Below are 25,581 nucleotides of genomic sequence, written 5' to 3' on the forward strand. Positions count from 1 at the left end.
TCATTAATGCCATCGTCGTCGGCATCATCATAATGTGTATCGTCATCACTATCCTCATCATCCCCATCATCATCGTCATCATTATAATTATAATCAATGATCGTCATCATTATCATAACTTTCTATTCTCCTTTAATGGATGAAAAAACTCGTCGATCACATCCAGTCGGTATGCATAGATTCCCTCGTCCTGTCTCATATCCAGGTTCTGCATGTCGGGCAGAGACGATTCCTTAAGGTACGCCAAGATTATTTCTATCACTTGATTCACGATCCTGCTTAACATACCCGGCACAGAAACAGACACAAAAAAGTGGGGTTTTTTTTTCCTTTCTCGTTTGACACGTATTTTTCTTGCCTCATCAGATTGTTGTTGCGTTGTGTTATCAAAAAAAAAAAAAAAAAAAAATGGCGTCGATGATAATGAACACGAGCGACTTGTTGTTGTCTACGAATCGAATGAGATTCGGCGGCAAATGGTTTTACATTGGATAAAAACAACAACAAAAACCCTGTTTATTTGTTCTTGTCAGAAAATGAAGATGACGAAGTTGGGAAGTCTCTTTCTGTTTTCTTTTGTTCTTAACCGTTTTGGACCATTATTTGTTTTTTTTAAATAAAAACAAAAACAAAAAAAAAAAAACGTTATAATGAGTTGGGACTATCGTGGCGTGTGGTCCGACAGTTGGGAGAACATTCAGTCACTTCCGACATCAGCGCAAATGAATGCTACGGATTGACACATACAATATTTCTCTTATTGTTTCCCCCCTCCTCCTTTCTCTCACACCTTTACTTTCCCCTTCCTTCACCCCCCTCTCCCTCTCCCTCTCTCTCTCTCTCTCTCTCTCTCTCCTTATATGTGTGTGTGAGTTCGTTCTCTATGAACTCCGAAACGGCTGGGACGATTTTTATGAAATTTCACACAAATGTACTTTATGTATCTGGCAGTGTTCATAGGTTTTGTATGGGAATGTCTTCGATAATTGTCGATAATCGAAAAAATCCGATGAAAGAAGGAACAGGCGATTTTGACCAAAGTTAACACCTTACACAGCCTAACATCACAAGTGCATTTGAGAAGTTTTATTGTTCCACAAGCAAAATGATCGGCATATAAATCAGAAGTAAGTTCTTGATATGACAGGGATGCTTTCGAAATGAATACTTATGTTTCGCACACAATCGAACCAAGATACTTGAATTTTGCATTTTAAATTTTAATTCAAACCATTATATATAAATATAATTTTATAAAATTAACAGTAGGTTCTCTACAGTGTAATGTAGACTACAATGTATTGTGGATTAAGTTACTTCGGATTGGCACGTGGAGCTTCCTCCCAGTGCACCGCAATGAGTCCCCAACTAGAGCAGGCAGTCAATCGATTTGATTAATAAAAAAAGGTCGATTTTACCAATTTCGATGACGATAAAAATATGAGAGTGTGAAACATTCATTGATCATCATTCAATCCCGGGCAATGCTGGGTCTCCCTGCTCGGTGAATACTTTTACTATGTATGCCCGCAGATCTGGCATTTATAGGCACTTTATTCCCGTCAATTCTTGTGTTAATTGCCGATGGCATTCGGATAGAACACTAGCCTTCAAATTCACGGGAAAACATGGAACACGGATTATATGTAAGAAAAATATATTAATCAAAAGGTTATAAGGATAGAATAAAGAGCAAGTGGAGCTTACTATCCTGTGGTGTCCAATATGGACAGTTTCACGCGCTGCGCACTACTGATACTTCTGCTGATTCGACGGTATTACGCTACTTGTCGTCCGAAGGGTCGAGCTTCAAAACGATACTGATTTCGTTAAAATCTGTCGCCTCTGTCAAAAGTTTTAGGCAGACATACAAACATACGTGCAAGCATACATACATACAAACATACATACATACATAAATTTCAACAGACAGGTGAGATTTATATTATAGACTAGCGTGGGTGTCCGGCGTTGCCCGGGTGTTTGGGGGGGGTGTGTTAAGCAAAAAAAAAAAAAAAAAAAGTGCTAGTATGCAGGCAGGCTCGAACCCGTACTGCGAAGGAAGAAAAGAACATGACAAAAAAAAATAAATAAATAAAACAATGCGTGTTTGCTGTGCCGCCCATCGCCAAACCAGATGCGACGTAGGTTTAAAGTAATGCTAGACAATTGAAAAGAGGGGATTACTTTCGAAAATATCGGCGAAAAAAGCGACCCCTCCCTGTAGAAAAGTGCCCAGTTGAGGACGAAGGAATTAATGTTTTTAGCCAATTTTTCAATATTTGTCGTCTGAAAGGTCGATTTAAAAACGATACCGATTTTGTTAAAATCCGTTGTTTCTGTGTAAAGTTTTAAGCAGACATACAAACAGACATACAAACAGACATACATACATTTAAGCAAATTTGTACGTTATTGAGTTTTTATATAGATAACTTCAAATATTTTTAACTTAAAAAATTTTTTTTCGGAATATACTAGGGACGTTCCAAAAGTATTTTTTTCGCCAAATGGATCGGAGCGGATTGCAAATTACATTTTTATGGTGACTGAACTTATGCATTCTTGACCTGACAGGTTCATCTCTCTGTTGCAGATATTGGCAGTGTGAAACTCTAAGAAAATAACCCGTCATTGGTGCGTTAGAAACAGAGACGCATCATTAAAGATAGGTTCGTCGATTTCAGAGTGGCGACAGAGATGTGAGTTACAAAGCGCGCCCGGGCTTTTATGGTCGAGACATCAAAAGAGGCTGGCAAACGTGCATTGTGAATGCTGGTGACTGTGTAGTAAAAGTAATTCTGGAGCATCAAGGGACGCCCGTTTTAATGCTACCACGCCCGTCCCCGTAGCTCTTCAATGTTTTAGTTTGTGAGTAAAAAAAAACGTAGGAGGCCTTACTTTTGAAATGACTCTTGCATTTTATTAAAAGAAAATTGTCCCTTATCCCTAAAATGAAAGCAAAAATTTGGTACACTGCAAAAGTAAACCAAAAAGAACCACAAAAGAGTAACATATAGCTAATGCAATATTTTTTATCTAAACGTTTCTTAAGTCCCCTGGAATATCGTTTTGCACCCCCTGAGGGTACAAGCATTCAACGATGGAGAACCCTGCCAGAGAGACTTTTAATCTTTTATTAATGCACTTCAATCTACTTTTTAACATTAATTAGAATTATTGATTGATTTTGTAAATTAAAAAAAATAATTTCATTAGTTAATTAATGATCGCAAAGTAAAATGTATTACATGCGGCACAATCACGTTGACACGCCAATTCTCCGTATATATCATGAGTTAAGCAATATTGAACCTGGCTAGTACCAGGTGGCTTACCATTTGAGAATACCAGGTGCTGTATGTAGGAGGACGTCGACACTCCCCCTGCAAAAACTGAACCGTGACACACGTACGTAGTACGTTAAAGATACTACGGCATTAATATATAGATAATCTGTCTGTCCATGTTGATGTAAACTTTTATTTTAAACATATTTCAAAAATATTTCTTTTGTAATTTGATGCGTTTGAACTATTTTTGCTAGTGTTTTTATTACAAAAAATATGGAAATCTCTCCAGACAGGGTATGAAACCACTTGATGTAAGGAACTAAAAATAATTATATATATATATATATATATATATATATATATATATATATATATATATATATATATATATATATATATATAAGATAACAATACTGTAAAGTAAAAAACAATGTGTTAGCTGGATAGAGCTTGACTCCGAAAACAGCAGTTCTTCCCCCTTTGTCAGAAACATCGTTCATCTAACATTTCTCTCGCTTTCACACAATTGAGTATGAACTCAAAAACACTCTTCACTAAAAATGTCTCCTTAAAGCGAGCTCTTGCCCAAAATACTCCCTCCCAAATTTGAATCTCTAAATGAAGAACCCTCCAAATAGCTATTAACGACGGTGTTGTTTTCAAACGCCAACGGTTTGACTAATTAAGATCCGTCGAATAAAGCCATACGTAGCCATTTAAAAGTCTTATTTCAAGTGATTATTATTGCCTAGCCAAAAAGTCGCCGAAGCGGTGGCTTTCAGTCTAGACCCTGCGGGGGGCTAATGAGACTTTCAGTCTAGACCCCTGTTGAGACTTTATTCATAATTAGTTTTCTCAATTTTATTATACACAGCATCCCAACGGCGATTTTTGCCAAACTTTGGTTTAGAAGTGAACTTGTTCAACAGAATCAACGACAAACCCAGAGGACCGCAAGTGATTAAAATATGACGGTCCTAACTGACTGCCGTGGAGACGAGTGGAGCAATAGGCCCCACTATAAGGGACTTTGTCGACGTAACACGCCACGCTAAAGACCATCATGAATTGACTTGGCTTCACGAACGCTTCTCCAACGTCGCTATTCGTAGAAACGCCTTGAGCCTGCTCTCGGCCTACCAAGAATGTAGGACATCCAACGAAACTTCCTCATATTTGTATATTAGTATTATTTTTATTATTCTGATCTTGGGTGCTATTTTACAACGTTTCGGTTAATGTAATCTGCGACCTTCTTCAGATGCATTATGTTGAATTTGTGAATCTTGTCAAACTCGAGGATCTTTCTGTCAAACTCGAGGATCTTTCTGTCAAACTCTGGAGTTTTTCTGTCGAACTCGAGAATTTGTACAAAATTTCGAACAGAACTCTTTATTCAATCCACGGGAGTAGCATGTTCACGTTCCGTTAACTTTCCGTTACTTTCATGTACGCATAAAGAAATAAATAAATAAAATAGTTATTATTTTAAAGTTTTGTGTTAATTTATATTAAATCTAATAATGTCTAGTGGTAGTATTTTTAGTAGTATTACTATTACTAGATACTACCACTAGACATTATTAGATTTAATATAAATTAACACAAAACTTTAAAATAATAACTATTTTATTTATTTATTTCTTTATGCGTGCATGAAAGTACTTTTGTGTACGGAATGAATAAAAGTATATATTAACCGAAACTAAATACGTCCTATGGAATTGGGGGCGACTAATAATGCAATTTTCTGCATCTTAATCAATTAGGAAGTGAAATATTAGTGAGCAAAATAACAACGACCGCTATAATCATCAATAAAATTAATTACATAAAAATACATAAAATATTAACTACATAAGAATCAATTCTTTGAATTCATAGTAATATATTACAAATAAAATATAGAAAATTTAAACGTATTATAAGATAATATTTATTTCAAAATAATTTTAACATGAAAACATACAGATAGTTTTAAAACTTTATATATAACATTTTTATATATCTTTTAATAGACTTATTTTCCATGACTAAATTAACTCCATGACGCGCGTATAATCTTCATTTTCTATCTTTTCCCTTCTCTTTCTCTGAGAGTCTAGACGAAATTAAACCATATGACAGGCAGCGGATGGTCACTCTCTTCCTTCTTTTTTCTTTTTTTTTCTTTCTTCTTCTCTTTCCCTTACGCGCAGCCGATTGTCAGTTTATTCCCTCTTCTTCCTAGGTTAGTAAACGCGTGTCAAGTAATTTACGGGTAAGAACGTGCATATTTAGGTGTGTATGTGTGTGTGTATGTGTGTGTGTGCGCGCGTGCGTGTGGGTGTGTGTATGTGTGTTTGTTGTTACGTCGGGTTACCGGACAGTCGTTTAAGTGTCATAAATTTCTTGTTGTTTAAAAAAAAAAAAAAAATCCCTCCCCTACTAACTTAATTCCCACCCTCTCTATAAAATGTATTAAGTGGATTGCTACTACCACCCCCTCTGGTTTTTGACGGTCGAGGCCCGATTCTTTTTCTTTATTTATTTCAGTATCAAAAATGTAATTGTCTAGTTTAGATGCTTGAAAATACCGTGTTATATTTTTATGTTATTGCTCTGTTTACCACATTGAGCTCTCATACCCGAATTTCCTTCTGAAATTATTCCATTATAACACTATATATATATATATATATATATATATATATATATATATATATATATATATATATATATATATATATATATATATACTAGCATTTCAGCCCGGCGTTGCCCGGGTGTTTGGATGTGTATGTTGAGCAAAAAAAAAAAAAAGTGGTAGTAGGAAGGCAGGCTTGAACCCGTACCGCTAAGGAGGAAAAGAACGGGGTAAAACCTATGTAAAATTTCAAATATTTAGAACAGAAATTGTCTGAGTAATTTGGAAGAGACCGCAGAGATCAATTTTTTTAAACTTTGACCCCTATTATGACCCCTTAACATTTATTGTTTTGGACTCAAATCAATTTATTAAGTTAGATCCATGTCCAAGGAACCTATATCTAAAATTTCAAGTGCGTAGACCCAAAATTGTCGGAGGAGTTTAGTAGAGTTCTCAAAGGTCAAATCGTTGAACTTTGACCCCTTAATCGCCAAATTTCTGGCCAAAAACGGATCACATCGATTTTCCCAAATCTTAGTACCCTGTATATCAAATTTTGAGTCTGTAGACTAAAAATTGACAGAGTTATTGCTTAGGGAAATGTACACAGACACACACGCACACACACACACACACACACACACACACACACACACACGTTCACTTTTATGGATATACTAGTATTTCGGCCCGGCGTTGCCCGGGTGTTTGGATGTGTATGTTGAACAACAAAAAAAAGAAATGTGGGAGTAGGAAGGCAGGCTCGAACCCGTACCGCGAAGGAGGAAAAGAACAGAGTTAAAACCTAACGTCTATGCTGTTACGACCACCGCCAAACCGGAAGTGACATTTTTTTAAATTAAGGCTAGACAATCTAAAGGAGAGGATAACTTTCAAAAATATCGGCGAAAAAAGTGACCCCTCCCTGTAGAAAAGTGCCTAGTTGAAGGGGAAGATATTAATCTTTTTAGCCAATTTGTTGATATTTCTCGTATAAAAAGTCGAACTTTAAAACGATACTGATCTTGGTAAAATCCGTCGCCTCTATTGAAAGTTTTAGGCAGACATGCAAACATACATACATACATACATTTATATATTGGTAACTAAATTTTTCGACCCAAACTGATGAAAAAGCTTGCCCTATCTCTGAATACCCTTTATGTAAAATTTCAAATATTTAGAACTGAAATTGTCTGAGTAATTTGGAAGAGACCGCAGAGGTAATTTTTTAAAAAACTTTGACCCCTATTATGACCCCTTAAATTTTATTCTTTAGGGCTCAAATCAAGTTATTAAGTTCGATCCATGTCCAAGGAACCTATATCTAAAATTTCAAGTGCGTAGACCCAAAATTTCCGGAGGAGTTTGGTAGAGTTCTCAAAGGTCAAATCGTTGAACTTTGACCCCTTAATCGCCAAATTTCTGGCCAAAAACCGATCACATCGATTTCCCCAAATCTCAGTACCCTGTATATCAAGTTTCGAATCTGTAGACTAAGAATTGACAGAGTTATTGCGTAGGGAAATGTACACAGACACACACACAGACACACAGACACTTATATATATATATATATATATATATATATATATATATATATATATATATAAGTATCAAAAATAGGTTTAATACCAGAGAAATACCGGCAGACACCCAAGTTGTAGGCATATAATTTGTGTTGCGTTTTAAGTCAGTTCTGTTTATTATTATTATTTTTTTTTTTTTCGAAAATAAAAAGTTAGTAAAAAGAATCTTCGTTGTTGGCAAACTTTAAAGACAGAGAAATATTCTTGCTGATTTTGCTTTGGCAATTTTGAAAGCGGACGCCACGACTTCTATGAAAAATTTAATTTCGAAAGTCCAGAAGTGACGACGCGTTTTACCTGAAGCAACTATTACCGACAGTAACGGCGCGTCTTTAATGGAAGAATGGCCAAAGTAAAGTTTGTGTGGCCGAATCAGGAATTGTTCTTGCATGATTAAAAGCCAAAATGGTTCGGACACTTTCGAATGCAATTCTATTATCGGAGAGAAACGGTTTCTATGGACAATCGACGGAAGACATTTTGATTCAGAAAGATTGTCGCTCCAAATTTATCTTCGAAAAGAGCTAAAGCAATTACCGACGTTTTAAATGTGTTTAGCCGAAAGCGGAATTGCTGAATGTATTGGAGAGAGAGAGAGAGAGAGAGAGAGAGAGAGAGAGAGAGAGAGAGAGAGAGAGAGAGAGAGAGAGAGAGATGGTGTCAGTAATAAGTGAAGAGTTTCTAGAGACAGAAAAATCTGATTACAATATTCAGAAATGGGATATATATATATATGCATATATATATATATATATATATATATATATATATATATATATATATATATATATATATATATATATATATATATATAAAATATATATGGCGATTAAGCTACACTGAATATTCTGCGTTTCATCTAACTATAGGATTCGTCAGGCTTATGCGCGAATTCTGTCGTTGCTTCTTGTTTTTATACATGTTGAGGATTACTAGTTGGCCACTCAGCTTTCTAGTATCCACCGCGCCCCTTCCTACCAGCCAATGGGCATGCATTTTATCAAACAAAGGATCTCTTTTAGAGCTAGGTTAGTGGTTTTAGGTGGCCGTTCTGCTTCTTTTTTTTTTTATATACATATAAATATACCTATGTGTACACAATAATGCACATATATATACATATATATATATATATATACACACATATGCGTGTGATCGTTTATGTATATTCATGTTTATTTAATTTATTTATTTGTTTGTTTTCTATTATTATTGTTAGTTTTAAAGCTATTTTGTATCGCTATCCTAGAGTGAGTTTTATTTTGTGAACACAGTTGTTTGCTATTTCCCGCCTACAGTTTAATAGATTTTGAGGTTCTTTATTGTATTTTTAATTCAATTTTATTGTTTTTTCATTCTTTTTTATTGTTTTTTAATTCTTTTTATTGTATTTTTTATTCGATTTTTTTGTTTTTTCATTGTTTTTATTGTCTTTTTATTCTTTTTATTGTATTTTTCATTCGATTTTGTTGTTTTCTCATTCTTTTTTATTGTCTTTTTATTGTTTTTCATTCTTTTTATTGTATTTTTTATTCAATTTTATTGTTTTTTCATTGTTTTTATTGTCTTTTTATTCTTTTTATTGTCTTTTTCATTCTTTTTATTGTATTTTTTATTCAATTTTATTGTTTTTTCATTGTTTTTATTGTCTTTTTATTCTTTTTATTGTCTTTTTCATTCTTTTTTATTGTATTTTTTATTCAATTTTGTTGTTTTTTCATTCGATTTTGTTGTTTTTTCATTCGATTTTGTTGTTTTTTCATTTTTTAATTGTTTTTTTTATTCGATTTTATTGTTTTTCATTCTTTTTATTGTCTTTTTTATTCGATTTTATTGTTTTTTCATTCGATTTTGTTGTTTTTTCATTCGATTTTGTTGTTTTTTCATTCGATTTTATTGTTTTTTCATTCGATTTTGTTGTTTTTTCATTCGATTTTGTTGTTTTTTCATTCGATTTTATTGTTTTTTCATTCGATTTTGTTGTTTTTTCATTCGATTTTATTGTTTTTTCAATCGATTTTGTTGTTTTTTCATTCGATTTTATTGTTTTTTCATTCGATTTTGTTGTTTTTTCATTCGATTTTATTGTTTTTTCATTCGATTTTGTTGTTTTTTCATTCGATTTTATTGTTTTTTCATTCGATTTTATTGTTTTTTCATTCGATTTTGTTGTTTTTTCATTCGATTTTATTGTTTTTCATTCGATTTTGTTGTTTTTTCATTCTTTTCTATTCGATTTTATTTTCGTTTTTATTCTTTTAATTGTATTTTATATTTGGTTTTATTGTCTTTTTATACTTTTTAATTCTTTTTTATTGTCTTTTTTATTTTTATTGTCTTTTTTATTGTCTTTTTGTATTCTTCCATTAAACTTAGATAAAAACACATATGAACCATACTTAAAAGATAACGCTACTCCAATTTACGTAAACCCTAAGTCCAACCACCCGCCATCAATTATAAAACATATTCCTAACTCGATCGTAAGTAGACTCAGTAATAACTCAAGCGATGAAAATGCATTTAACAGGTCATCCAATATTTACGAAACAGCCCTAAAAACAGTGGATACAAAAATATAGATATCAAATATAAACAACAAAACACCAACAACTATAATAAAATTAAAAACAGAAGAAAAAGAACTATAATTTGGTATACGGCCCCATACAATCAAATGTTAAAAACAAAACTTGGCAAGAAATTTCTAGATCTTATTGAAAAACACTTTCCCGCAACCAACCCCTTACACAAAATATTCAATAAAAATACCTTGAAGTTATCTTACAGTTGTTGCGAAAATTTAGAGATGATAATTAAGGCACATAATAACAAAATACTAAATGAAAACAATGTAAACAACAACAAAATAAACAATAAAAAAAGTAGACACCAGGACAGAAATAAAAACAACACTAGCAGAAATAATAATAATAATAATAATAATAATAATAATAATAATAATAATAATAATAATAATAATAATAATAACAAACCAACCCCGGACAAGTACAACCATACCATAAATAAAAATACTAATAACGAACAAGATAAATGCAATTGTAGACACCGCACACTTTGCCCAGTCCAAAACAAATGTCTAACAAAAAGCGTAGTCTATCAAGCAACAATATTTGCAAAAGAAAACCCGAATAACAAGAAATATTACATAGGCATGACTTCCTTAGATTTCAAAACCCGATACTATGACCACAAAAGCACATTATAAAATAAAAAACACCGTATAAAAACAACACTAGCGAATAAATACTGGGAACTCAAAGAAAGCGGACATTCGCCGGTAGTCGAATGGAAAATAATAAGACAAGCTACCACATGCAGACATTTAGACGACCCATGTAAATTATGCCTCCATGAAAAATTTTCTATCCTGTACTTTAAAGAACCTCAAAATCTATTAAACTGTAGGTGGGAAATAGCAAACAATTGTGTTCACAAAATAAGACTTACTCTAGGATAGCGATACAAAATAGCTTTAAAACTAACAATAACAATAGAAAACAAACAAATAAATAAATTAAATAAACATGAATATACATAAACGATCACAAGCATATATGTATATATATATATATATATATATATATATATATATATATATATATATATATGCATATATATGTGCATTATTGTGTACACATAGGTATATTTATATGTATATAAAAAAAAAGAAGCAGAACGGCTACCTAAAACCACTAACCTAGCTCTAAAACAGATCCTTTGTTTGATAAAATGCATGCCCATTGGCTGGTAGGAAGGGGCGCGGTGGATACTAGAAAGCTGATTGGCCAACTAGTAATCCTCAACATGTATAAAAACAAGAAGCAACGACAGAATTCGCGCATAAGCCTGACGAATCCTATAGTTGGATGAAACGCAGAATATTCAGTGTAGCTTAATCGCCATATATATTTTATAAATTACTAACTAGCTCTACCTACGTATTGAGCACTTTTGAAGTAAATACTTAAAGTTTACGCATAAATCTATACTTTCGTATAGTAAATTTATGTGAATAAATGAAATAGTTATATATATATATATATATATATATATATATATATATATATATATATATATATATATATATATATATATTGCAGGGAGGCCCGATTGAATGATCAACAAATGTTTCACACTATCATGTTTTTAGTGTTATCGAAATCAATGAAATCGATGGATCCCTTGCTCTGGTTGGGCACTGGGAGGAAGATTCGCATGCTTCTGTCAGGGACTTAGTCCACAATACATTGCAGTCTACATTGCACTGTAGAGAACCTACTGTTGATTTTATGAAATTATTTTTGATATACCATGGCTTCAATTTAAAATTAAAACAAAAAAGTCAAGTATCATGCTTCAATTATGCTTTAAACGGAAACATTCATTTCGAACACGCCTCTGTCATATCAACGCACATGCTGTTGATTTTATATGCCGGGCCCTTCTGCTTATGTGGTAATAACACTTCTCAAATGCACTTGTGATGTTAGTCGGTGAAACGTGCAAACATTTATCAAAACCGCCTGTTACTGCCTACATCGGATTATTTCGATTATCGATCATCAATACTTATCGGAGACATTCCGATACAAAACCTTTCTAAGAACACTGCCAGGCTCATAAAAAATCTTCGTGTGAAATTTCAGCCGTTTTCGAGTCTGTAGGAACGAACTCGCACACACAGACAAACACAGACACACACAGACAAAGTTCCTTTTATATAATAGTAGAAGTATATATACAGACTAACGAACTAACACACAGAGGCATACATGCACACTAGGTGTTATTCAAAATTTTCCAATCAAATTACAGCTTAGATCACGTAAATATCGATACAAATCATTGCTCGAGGACATGTTGCATAACAGATAAAGTACTTGTTAAAATTCAGCTGTAAGTGACACTCTTTTAGAGGTTGAAAGTTCACTCTTCAGTGCGAGCGACACTGAAAATACAATTGCAAATTACTTGGGATTTCTACTCAATCATGGTTGACGGAATGAGAACATGCTACCTTCGTGGATTTAATAAAAGGTTTCAGAGTTCGATATAAAGATTCCCGATTTTGACAAGAGAACCGTGGAGAAGGTCGGAGGTTACATCGGCTGAAACATTGTGAGAAATACACACAATAGTCGGACAGTATTCAGAATAATCCAAATAATACGAATTTTCAAATGTTATTCTTCTCTTCAAGATGCAAATAAAACCATGTTTTACTTTTTTTTTCTTGACAGTGAAATAAATCTGGTGGAAAAGATAGCCAATCAAATGGACGATTTAGTGAAAAAGAAAACGCGGGAAATTGAATCGGAAAAGGCCAAGTCCGATCGATTACTTTGCGCTATGTTGCCAAGGTTCGAGAATGTTTTTTTTTTGTTTTGTTTTTTACTATTATTTTTTTAATGCGCCTTTGGTAATTTTGTAATTGTTTTGACTGGAACTATTTTATTACAAAGTATCAAATTATCAAAACTAGAATTTGGATTCTAAACATTATGTATTATGTATTTTGTGTAATTAAAGTATATAAGAAAAAAGCCATAGAGAAACAAACGTTTATTAAGTTAGAATTAGTATAATAACTAGAAATATTCGGTCCAAAAATGAATTCCTCGAAACACCAATTTTATTTCCTATTACGAACATTAAAGTTAGGATATATTATACTATTAAACCTTATGTCTAGAATCCTTATTTCAATTTGGATCAAAACCTATTGCATAATTGTTGACTAAAAATATTTAAAATATAAGACTTGCGCTTAGGGAGACTTAAGAAGAAATTGAAATTCATAGAATTTTGATTGGTTGGTAACTAATGACTATGGATTAAATGTAATAGAAATTTAGAATATTTGAATTTTGAAATGGACGATTGTGCCGATGCTATGACCCTTAAAATACCCTTAAAAGCCCCCCCCCCCACTAAAATGAAATTTGAAGAATATTTATTCGGCATCAAAACTACAAGTGTTTGGACCATTGTTGCGATGAGTTGTTCTATGCAGTTCTAAGAGTTCATCTTTCCTAGGCTTTACCTTCTAATCCTTTGAGAAGAGATTAAATTATTACTAATCGTCTAAAGCGCCCATTGACTGGAAATTCCAACAGGGCTGCTCAAGATTTTTTTTTTTTTTTGCGGGCCAGAGTACTTTTTCTATGGTGCTGACCTTTTAAATTCCACTTCTCAGACTTTGTGTCACATTTTCCCGCCATGTGATGAAGATAAGCAAAGTTATTGTTAAAATTTAACAAAATTTGGATGAATATTTGAAATTTCTTGATGAGCTTTCTCCGTAATTTTACACAGAATTAAATTAAACTACATATAACTCAGATTATTTACCTTTATGCCGAGCAGCTGCGTTCAAAAATTACAATTGATCGGTTAATTAGTTTAAGAGATAAAACTATCTATACATCTATCTAAACATATACACACCTACCTACATTTAAAATACCTACCTAAACTTATGGACTCACTCACTCTTAAATAACTTGAAATGCAGTACTTGTTTCGCTTTTATTTACAGGTCTGTAATTGGACGACTCCGAAACGGTTTGCGGATTGTCCCGGAACGCTACGAATCGGCCACCATTTCTTTCTGTGATATTGTCGGTTTCACGACGCTCGCTGCCAACAGTTCCCCGCTTCAGGTGAGCAAGGTTAATCCTTAAACTCCGACGCTGAATAACGTTTTATTATTTGCATCATTCCAACTATCATTCTCAGCTTGGTTGTTATTTGCACGTTATTTTTATGCTAGCTACAAAAAGCTAGTACAGATTTTCTTTCTTCCTTTTTTTTTTTAGAGGCGGCGAACTTTAAATTGGCAACTCTATATTTGGCAACTATCGGTTATTTTCAGTTCAGCTTGATTTGGCAATTAATTATGTATTTTCAACAAGATGGAACCACATGCCACACAGCGCGCAATACGATCAATTTACTGAGAGAAACATTTGATGAACAGATAATTTCATGAACTGGATCTGTCAACTTGTTGCCTCGTTCCTGCGATTTACGTCCATTAGATTAGATTATTTTCTACGGGAATATGTAGTGTCCTATGTCTACGCTGATAAACCACTCACAATAGACCACTTGGAAGACAACATTCGACTCTGTATTGCCGGAATAAGCCTAATTTAGTGCATAGAGTTGTGTAAATTGGACATTTAGATTACGCTATATACGCGCGAGCCACGGAGGGTTTTATACCGAAATTTTATTTAAATTATAAATGGCAAATATTGTCTTAAGAATAAACGACATATTTGTATAATAAAAATATTTTTATTTATTCATTCTTATTTAAAATTCGACGATTCCAAAAACAACCTATATATTTCTTTTACTCTATTTTATCCCAAACGAGGCATATTGCCACCAAGAACGTAAAGGACCACTATTTGGGATCGTATCAAACTGTAGAGATGAGCAACGAGATGTTTGTTCAAACTTCATTCAAACTTCGGCACATTAATACAGTCAGGGAAACAGAAAATGAAGAGAGAATTTCAAAGTTTAGTAGTTTATAGGAAGAAAAAAATTAGAGCAGAAAGCTTTCCGGCATTTAGGGATCACTAAAGAGAAGGGGTGGGATTTGGCTTCTTTTAGTTTTTTTTTTTTTTTTTTTTTTTTATTACATTTTCACCCCAAACAAGGCACATTGCCACTTTGGTGTAGGGGGCTACTATCAGGGGAAACATCTACTGGGGTACTATGTAGGGATTAGGGCAGCGAGATGTTGGTTCACGTTGCACTTGAACTTATGCATGTCAGTACAGTTGGGGAAGCAGTGACCCGGAATGGAATTCCAAAGTCTAGCAGTTCTGGGGAAGAAACTACTGGAGTAGAAGGATCTTTTACATCTAGGGATCTCTACAGTGTGGGGGTGGGATTTTGCAGCTTGTCGGGTCTGTCGAGGGTGTTCACGTCGTGGGGGCACAAGTGCTTGCAGTTCTTCAGAGCATTCACCATTATAATACTTGTAGAACAGGCAGAGGGATGCAACGTTTCGACGATGGGACAGAGGCTGAAGTTTTGATGCCAGTTTAGGGCCTATCAGATTTGCGACTCTCTTTTGAACCCTGTCAAGGAGCGAGAGACTAGTAGCCGATGCACCGGCCCGAATATGACAGCAATACTCCATACATGGGCGAATAGTGGCCGTATAGAGGTACAGGATACTTTCGGGTGTTAAAAGTTTTCTAGCACGGTAGAGAGAGCCCACCTTCCTTGCAGCGGCCCTGGCAATGCCCTCGATGTAACTGTTCCAACTCATGTTTCCAGTGAACGTTAGGCCAAGGAGCTTGAGAGACGTACTCTCAGATAAAGAGTCGTTGGCCATTGCTATAGGTGGTAGAGAAGGTTTCTTGTAATTATTGAATGAAACCAGTTTTGTCTTGGTGGCATTGAACGTTACCATCCATTTTTGTCCCCATTCCACTACTGATTGGAGGTCATCCTCTAGTGTTTCTGCCATTACTTTAGATATATGTTCGTTTGTTTTCCTGTCGTGCCTGCTATAGAGTGTGGTGTCATCAGCATATATCCCCATCTCAGAGGCAATCTTGTCGGGGAGGTCATTTATGAATATCAGGAACAGCAGAGGTCCCAGGATAGATCCTTGGGGCACTCCCGCATTTATATCATATTGTTTAGATGTACGACCGTCGAGGACAACCTGGATTTTTCTCTTATCTAAGAAGGATTTAATTACGTTAAGTATTCTACCAGTGATACCGTAAGATCTAATCTTCCTGAGGAGACCCTCATGCCATACCCTGTCAAAAGCCTTAGATATATCTAGAGCTACCGCTCTTCCCTCTCCCGCTTTGTCCAGTGAATGGTATATGCGTTCAGAGATTACAGTGAGGATGTCTGCCATGGAACGTGCTTGTCTAAATCCATATTGACGGTCGGTCAGAAGTTTAGCATCTGTAAGGTGCTGGACTAGAGCATGGTTAATTAAGGTTTCAAATATTTTGGCAAAAAGTGGGAGGAGGCTAATAGGGCGATAATTTAATGGGTCAGTTCTTTCGCCAGAACTCTTGAATACTGGTACTACAGAAGCAGTTTTCCAACAGCTCGGAAAGCAAGATTCATTAAGGCATTTGTTGTAGAGTTTGGAGAGAACTGGAGCTACTTCGGCTGAGCACTTTTTTAATAGCACAGCTGGGATGTGGTCGGGTCCACATGCTTTGGAAGTGTCAAGGTTTTTTATGATGGCATGCACCTGAGCAGGGGTGATTTTCAGGTCGTCTAGCGTGGCGTCTGTCCGCATAGGAAATTGAGGTAGGGGGTGGTTTAGAGGGTCCAGTGTGGAGTTTGAGGCAAACCGACTGGCAAGCATGTTAGCCTTCTCGGTTGCTGAGCAAAGAACCTCGTGATTGTTGGTTAGTGGGGGAATTGTTGATTGCCCATTATTTACTACACTGTTGTAGATTTTCCAGAAGTCACGAGTTCCTAGTTTTTGTGCTTCGATGCGTTTTTTCGTGGTTTCCGTAAATTCCCTCTTAGCTGTCGCTATTTCTTTCTTAACGTTACTGCTAGCTTCTATGTACTTCTGTCTGTTTGAACTGGACTTATGTCGATTAAACCTGCGGAATGCATGCTGCCTTTGAGCAATGGCAGTTGCGCAAGTCGAAGTAAACCATTGGGGAGAGTGGGGCTTGCTATAGAATTTCCGCATGGGAACATGCGCTTCGATTGCAGTTTTGAACCATTCAGTGGTCTCGGTTGCACACTGTTCAGCAGGAAGAGAAAAAATATTTCCCCATGGGGCGTCTCTGATAAGATCTCCGATAGCTTCCCAGTCAGCCTTTTTATAATATCTCGTTGTTTTGAGCACTGGCTCTTCAGTTTTGGGTCTAGAGTTTAGGGCGATTTCAACCATTATCACCGCATGATCAGCGTTCCCAAGTGGGCTGTCGGCTTTCGTTACACAATCATCAGGAACTGTGGTCAAAAACAGATCTAATAGTGATGCGTGTTGTTCTTCCTGATCAGGGAAGCGGGTTGGAAAAGTAACAATTTGCGCTAGGGAGTGAGATACAGAGAAGCTATGAGTTGCGCTGCCTGCTGCATCTGTGTAAGTAGAGAATCCAAGCCAGTTTTGTGATGGACATTAAAGTCGCCAAATACATGTACTTGGGCACTAGTGTCGAAGGAGAGTGCTGTGTCTATGCTGTCAGATACTTTGTTTATTATGTGCAGTCTTGGGTCGAGGGAGAGCGGTAGAGAAAGTAAAAGTAGCTAATGTTGTGTTGCATGATTAGTCTAAAGCACATAAAGGCTTGATCATCCGTTTCTAGGTTTGTTTCTCTAGTCAAGGGAAGGGTATTACGAATGTAAACTCCAAGTCCGTGCATATGTCTGTCAGAGTCCTTACGGCAGAGTGGGAGATATCCAGGCATGTTAAAGTAGTTAGAGGGGATGGAGGAGTGTAGGTTAGTCTCACTTAGTGCTAAGATATCCGGGGTATTTGTTAGGAGAAATGCTTCAACATCAGCTAAATTAGTTCTAAGCCCACGGATATTTGTGAATGCAAGCCTCAAGGGAGGAGGCAAGTTGGATTTGTTTGACCCTAAGCCTGGTTTAAGCATATTTTATTTAACGAGTTTCAGTTGGGTTAGGGGAAGCCGAACAGGAGGTTATGCAGAATATCACACATGCATCACAAGTAGACCATCAGGTGACCCTCCATCAACTAGGACTGTGGCCTCAGGAAAGCCCACCGGGGATGAGTGCAGGGTCTCTTTCCATGCGCGCCATGGCACTGCAAACATCCCGATATTATTCAACTGTTGATGGAGCAGCCGCTCTAAGCGCTACCAAAGAGTTAGGGCTCCTGTACTACCAGTCGGAAACAGCAGCCAGTAACTGTCAATCCGGTACCCTCAACCCATCGGAGGAAGGTCAACCCAATCTAATTGCTCAGGCATATGTGGTACTCAAGCATTCTCAAGTGCCCAGCTTTAGGGGTGGGGTGTGTCGGGAGTGGGGAAACGGCGTTCATTGCCCTAGACAAGAAACAAGATCTACCACTGGGTGTTTCTGTCGAATCACTGTGATAGTATCTCTGCGCCTGACTAATAGGCAAAGAAGGAGTATGGAAGCCGGGCGATAGGCAGGACCTATCTACTCCTTAAGCATTTTAGGTTTGCAAACCGGTAATTTGATTGAGTCACCAGCTCTAGGAAGGTTGTCATCCAAGACTGAAGAGGCCTCCCTCCTCTTTGGTTTGGTTTCAGAGTTTTCCTTCTCCTAGACGGATGATCTGGAAAGATCTACTGGGTCCGTCACCACTGAGAGGGTTTGCTCCGCGCCTGGGTTCTAATCCAGGTATTTCTGCGACCCCGCGTGGTTAGTTAATGTTATTGGGTTAGTTTGAAGAGGTTATATCTGCTAAAATAGTTACACTCCTCAAAGTGGATTAGAGACATTGTTATTTCATTGTTACTGGATAAAGAGGTTGAGTAGAGCTCATGCAGTGTAAGCAACTATGATTGTAAGGAGGCTTGTTAAGAGATAATGTGGTTTGAGGCTTTCTCTTTTGTATATATATATATTTTATTTTTTCCTTTTATTTTTATTTATTTATTTATTTATTTTTTATTCATGTGAGCTTGGGTCTAGTATAATATTAGAGTGTGAGTAGGTGTTAAGAATTGAACTACGAGTTGTGCCCAAGCTATATTTTAGATGATAGCAGGGCATGAGATGCGAGTGCAAATATAGTACGGGTAAAAACAGTAAGTTTTGAGTCATGTGTAATTTGGTAAATAGATATATGGGCTGGTTTTAGTAGGTAACCTGGTTAAAAAAGGCATTACTATGCTTCCATTTCCATTGTTACTGGGAGAGGGTATAGGTAAAAATTCGTGCTGTGAAAGCAGCTAAATTTGCTACAGTATTGGATTTGGGAGAGACGAGTTAATGTATGGTTAGATATAGTTTTGTAAGTTTAGGAATGGATGATTAGATATGGTTTAGTAGGTTTAGGATAAGGATAAAGTGTTAGGGTATGATTTACTTATTATTAGAAATTCTGATTTGGTGCCCAAACCGAATATTTAGTAAGACTGAAAGATAAGATATGCTCAGTATAGATACAAGAGAACATTTGATATGGAGTACAGTTATACCTGATAGATATAGGTTATTGCATATGTTGTAAATATAGTTAAATATAGATGGATGGATAAGTAGTAATGTATACGAATGCATGGAATTTTGGACACTTTGAGTAAGTTGCCTTTAGACTACAACGAAGGAGAATGACTTCGCCTTTCTCTTAATATCCAGAAGTTTTTATTTCAATGAGTACCGGTTAGTGTAAGTTGGACCTATGTACATCGAAGGGATACAATTGATATGAGTTCGTCCGAGCATATTATATTAAAATACTTGTTAAATAGACATAGACATGCAACATTGCGGTGATGGGACAGAGATTGGAGTTTGTCTGATATTACGAGACATGTTAGGTTGGAGATTTCTTTTTGGACCTTGTCTAAGAGTGAGAAACAAGCAGTTGATAGTGTATCCTTAAAAAACGAAAAAAACAGAACCAACACTGCGCCTCCTTGGATCATGGAACTTGTCGCCGTTAGCTGCTTACATAAAAAAAAAAAAAATTTCTTTGGAAAAAAATTGGTTCATAAAATGCAAAAAATAAAAAATAAATAAACAAAAAAAAAACTCCAATGTTACAAATAAACAAGATACACGTTTTCTTTTAAAAAATTTTTTACGAAAAATGTATAAATGTATAAAATATATAAATGTATAAAATATATAAATGTATAAAATATATAAATGTATAAATCCACCTCCAAATATTCGTCTTTTTTTCTTAAAACTAAAAAAAATAATTGTTCATTAATTCAAAGAAAAAAAAAAGTTTTTTCATGCAACCCTTCCCTTAAAAAAAAACAGTTGACAATAAAAATAAATAAAGCAGGTAGGTTGTTTATTTTTCTTTTTATTGGTTTTGTATTGACTTCCGTCGGTTTGGTATAATCCGGCGGTTTGCGTCGTCCGCAGAGCGTTTCCGAGTCGGATTCACGAAAAAGCGGCAGTTAAAATGCAGTAGTACCTAATATTTATGTTTTCAACAAATTCGGTCTTTTGGCGTGGTTCGCATATGCTGTGTTCAGCTTTCTTATAAAAGATAAAATGCGTACACAATTATTCCATATTTCATAGCAAAACTAATATAAAATAGAAATATGGCGGGGGACACAAAAGAAAAGTTAAAAATATTTTTTACATATAAAACCAGATTTACACGGTTGTTGCGTTAATTCACGGACGTAATCTGTTTAGGTTAACGTTTAAAAAAATCAGAATAATTTGCAAAATTTGATTTTTTTTAATATGGTTGCTTAACGAACCCTGCTGTTATTTAAAACATCCTAAATATCTCTTCCGTACAACTGTTCTAACTTGAACTCAATATTTTCCCCCATGGGTTGGACTTTTGAATTCCTCCAATATCCCGAAAACAAGAACAGATATATTCTGAATTCGAAGTCTTATTTGCTCAATTAAAAAGGCTTCCACCATGTTTCGACTCTAAGGTTTATGACCTTATGGTGAAATTAAATGACATTCATATACTGGTACGCCGGTCGCGTTTTGCTTTTTTGTTTTGTTTTAAATAAATTTTCACCCCAAACAAGGCACAGTGCCACTTTGAAGTAGGGAGCAACTATCGGACATAAGTTGCGGGGACATTATGAAGGGAGATGAGTAGAAAGATATTTGTTCACATTACACTTGAACTTCTGCATGTCAGTACAGTTGGGAAAGCAGAATCCCCGAAGGGAAATACAAAATCTAACAGTTCTGGGGAAGAAATTATTGGAGTAAAAGGCTTTCTTACACCTAGGATTTCTACTGTGAAGGGGTGGGACTTCGCTGCTTGTCGAGTTTGTCGGGAGTAGTCACCTCGAGGGGGTACAAGTGCTTGTAGTTCGTCAAAGCATTCACCGTTAAAGTACTTGTAGAACAGGCAGAGGGATGCAATACTTCGTCGATGGGACAGAGGCTGAAGCTTAGATGACAGTTTAGGACCTATCAGGTTGGCGACTCTCTTTTGAACCCTGTCCATGAGTGAGAGACAAGCAGCAGATGCACCAGCCCAGATGTGACAACAGTACTCCATACATGGGCGAATGGTGGCCTTATAGAGGTACAGGATACTTTCAGGCGTTAGTAGTTTTCTAGCACGGTAGGGAGAGAGCCCACCTTCTTTGCAGCAGCCTTGACAATGTTCTTAATGTATCTATTCTAGTTCATGTTCCCTATAAACGTTAGGCCGATGAGTTTCAAGGAAGCACTTTCGGACAATGTGTTCTTGGCCATTGCTATTGGTGGTAGAGAAGGTTTCTTGTAGTTATTGAAGGAAACAAGCTTAGTCTTGGCACAATTAAATGTGACCATCCATTTTTGTCCCAATTCCACTACAGATTGAAGGTCATCCTCTAGTGTTTCTGTCATTTCTTTAGATATGTGTTCATTTGTTTTCCCCTCATGCCTGTTATAGAGCGTGGTGTCATCAGCAAATATACCCATTTCAGAAACAATTTTATCAGGCAGGTCATTTATGAATATCAGGAATAATAGAGGTCCAAGGATAGACACCATAGATAGATATCATATTGTTTAGATGTACGACCGTCGAAGACAACTTGGATTTTTCTCTTACTTAAGAAGGATTTAATTACATTATGTATTCTTCCAGTGATACCATATGATCTGATTTTCCTTAGAAGACCATCGTGCCATACCTTGTCAAAAGTCTTAGATATATCGAGGGCTACCGATCTACCCTCCCCTGTTTTGCCCAGTGAACAGTATATACGTTCAAAGATTACAGTTAAGATATCTGCTGTTGAACGGGCTTGCCTGAATTCATATTGTTTGTCGGTCAGGAGTTTAGCAGCTGTAAGGTGTTGGATTAGGGCTTGATTAATTAAGGACTCAAATATTTTGGCGAAAAGCGGGAGGAGGCTAATGGGACGATAATTTAATGGGTAAGTTCTTTCACCAGAATTCTTGAAAACTGGTTCCACAGAAGCAGTTTTCCAGCAGGCAGGAAAGGAAGATTCGTTAAGGCATTTATTTGGAGCAACCTCAGCGGAGTATTGTTTTAATAGCACAGCCGGGATGAGATCGGGTCCACTTGCTTTTGAGGTGTTTAGGTTTTTTATGATTCCATGTACATGAAAAGGGCTGATTTTCAAATCGTCTAGTGTGGCGTCTGTTCGCAAAGGAAAGTCGGGAAGGGAGTAGTGTGCCGGGTTCAGTGTGGAGTTTGAGGCAAACCGACTGGCAAGCAGGTAAGCCTTGTCGGTTGCCGTGCAAGCAACCACACGATTGTTTGATAGTGCGGGGGGGGGGGAATCGTTGACTGCCCATTATTTACTTCATTGTTGTAGATTTTCCAAAAACCACGAGTTCCTAATTTCTGTCTTAGCTGTCGCTATTTCTCTTACAATTATTTCTAACTTCTATATACTTCTGTCTGTTGGAACTGGACTTATGTCGGTTGAATCTGCGGAACGCATGCTGCCTTTGAGCAATGGCAGCTGCACAAGCAGAAGTAAACCATTGGGGAGAGTGGGGCTTGCTATAGAATTTCCGTGTGGGAACATGTGCTTCAGTTGCAGTTTTGAACCATTCAGTGGTCTGATTTGCGCACTGTTCCGCTAGAAGGGGAAAGATATTTCGCCATGGGGCATCTGATCAATTCCTTGATGGCTTCCAAGTTAGCCTTTTTGTAATAACTCGTTGTTTTGAGCAGTGGGTCTTCAGTTTTAGGGCGAAAATTTAGGGCGATTACTATCATTATCACAGCCTGATCAGCATTCCTGAGTGGGTTGTGGGCATTTGTTGTACAGTCATCGGGAACTATGGTCAGAAAAAGATCTAGAAGTGAGGCATGTTGGTCTGGGAAACGTATGGGGTAGTGAAAATTTTCGAACAATTAAAGCACTTAAGCCATAATAAATTCTTGATTATCGTAAAACCAGAAAAAGGCTCCGGGGTGGTCAGGGTGTTCAGGGGTGGTCATTATTGATCACCAGGAACACTAACTTCAACAAGACTTTGCTACTTTCTCCCTCTTGTCCTATGTGTGTATAGAAAACCATATATACATTTTTTGTTTTCAAGGCCACCTTTCTATATGCTTAAATGTAATCTCTAGATGAACTACACAGATATTTGAATATTCCATTATCCTTTACGTCTCAAGTGTTGAGTTAACAAAGGCGTATAGAATATTAATTTCCTCCCCCAATTGACCATTTAATATATCTGTCTTATGGTATCTTGGTCTTACTGGATTCTAGGACAAGAATTCATCTATTCTGGTAGAGTATCCAGCTTCGTGCTGTTACTTGAGGTAACATCACTTGGAGAAGGTGCACCATTCCTTGTAAAAGCCAGTGTGTGTGTTATCCATACCGACGAGATGTTATTTGAGCCACGAATTCTTTGTGATTTTCAATATTTAGTCAGGGAAAAGTATCCTCATATGTTGTTCTTACAAACTTGTGTATAGATACATCTTAGATAATCGAGGATAGTGTCTAGTAAGCATTCAAGTTCTCTCCTATACATGTATGCGTATGTGAGTGTGTGTATATATATGTGTGTGTTGTGTATGTATGTAAAATTTTGGATATATATATATATACATATATATATATATATATATATATATATATATATATATATATATATATATATATATTATAATAGAAAAATGCGAGCATGAAAAGTAATATGGTTAAGCTTAAGCATTAAAAAATAAAGGACTAGTTGTTAAAACTGGAAAAGAAAAGGACAAGATATTCTAGTAAAAAAATACAATAACTTAAAATATTGCAGCATTAAGAATTGGTTATATAATGTTATAAATTGATTTTTTAAAACAATTCTGAATGCTGCAATAATTTTAAGTTATGAATTTATTATATTTTTTACTAGAATATCTTGTCCTTGTTTAAGCTTAACCATATAACGTTTCATGCTCGCATTTTTCTATTGTTATCCATGATTTTTCCAGGCTTCCATTAAGTTCACTTGTTCTTTGTTTAATTCCAGTCTTATTTTTTTGCCTCCATAAAGACATATGTAATAACAATGTACGGCACTCCTTTGCTTTCAATAAAATCCTCCTAATTATCTCCCTTTCATGCTTTCATTCTCTCTGTTTCACTAGTTACTTCTCTTTTCGAATTGGTAGCCATAGTAGTCGCTGAAGCGGCGTTGTTTCTATGGAAACTAGTCATAAAAAGCGTCGCTCACCTCCTTACATATTTTTACGATTTTGAACACCAGAAAATTCATCATAACTTTTTTTTGCTGAACGAAAATTGAAATTTTTTTCACACATATAGTTGAGAAAGAGATCTATAAACTGTAATAATTGTTTGAAATTTGGTCGAAAAATGAGTGAGCGGGGAAGCTTTAAAGCAGTTCTAAATGATTAAGACTGCCACTTAACCATATAGTCAAACACTACAGTGTTTGAATGATGTATATATATATATATATATATATATATATATATATATATATATATATATATATATATGAGTGTGTGTGTATGTGTGTGTGCGTGTGTGTAATTGCTATGGGTACACGGAGATGATGAGAAAAAAAGGGTGTACAGTCACAATTACGGTCATAAAAATGAGTAGATGGATTCACGAATTGAGAGATAAGGGGTCAAATTTCCAATAAATGGCTAAAATTGACCATTTCAAAATCTACACTACATAGATAAACATCTCGGGATTAAACGATAAAGGAAAAAATACAAAAAAGGTAAAAGAAAAAATACAAAAAAGGTATTTGGTACAAGAATGTTGGCCTCCCAGACTTTAGGCACCCGATCTTCCCTTTACGCCTCAACCTCTTTTCTTTTTTGTTCTTTCCTTTCTCATGTTCAAGAAGATTTAAAATTTGGTTTCATAAGAAATAAAATCTGGTCTGAATGTAACGTGGCCATTATGTC

General features: G+C 35.7%; 1 protein-coding gene across 3 annotated transcripts in view; it reads left to right on the plus strand.

The window, feature by feature from the left end:
* Positions 1 to 25,581, plus strand: part of LOC145259748 (atrial natriuretic peptide receptor 2-like) — a 182,065-nt gene that overhangs the window by 130,961 nt on the left and 25,523 nt on the right. For all 3 annotated transcript variants that reach the window (XM_080117454.1, XM_080117455.1, XM_080117456.1), the window contains 2 exons: positions 12,776 to 12,895; positions 14,074 to 14,197. In XM_080117454.1, coding sequence (XP_079973580.1) covers positions 12,776 to 12,895; positions 14,074 to 14,197 — 244 coding nt within the window. The remainder of the gene's footprint in view (positions 1 to 12,775; positions 12,896 to 14,073; positions 14,198 to 25,581) is intronic.

Source organism: Euprymna scolopes, chromosome 35 (genome assembly GCF_053919585.1).
Source record: "Euprymna scolopes isolate OS-2025 chromosome 35, ASM5391958v1, whole genome shotgun sequence".
Lineage (NCBI taxonomy): Eukaryota > Metazoa > Mollusca > Cephalopoda > Sepiida > Sepiolidae > Euprymna > Euprymna scolopes.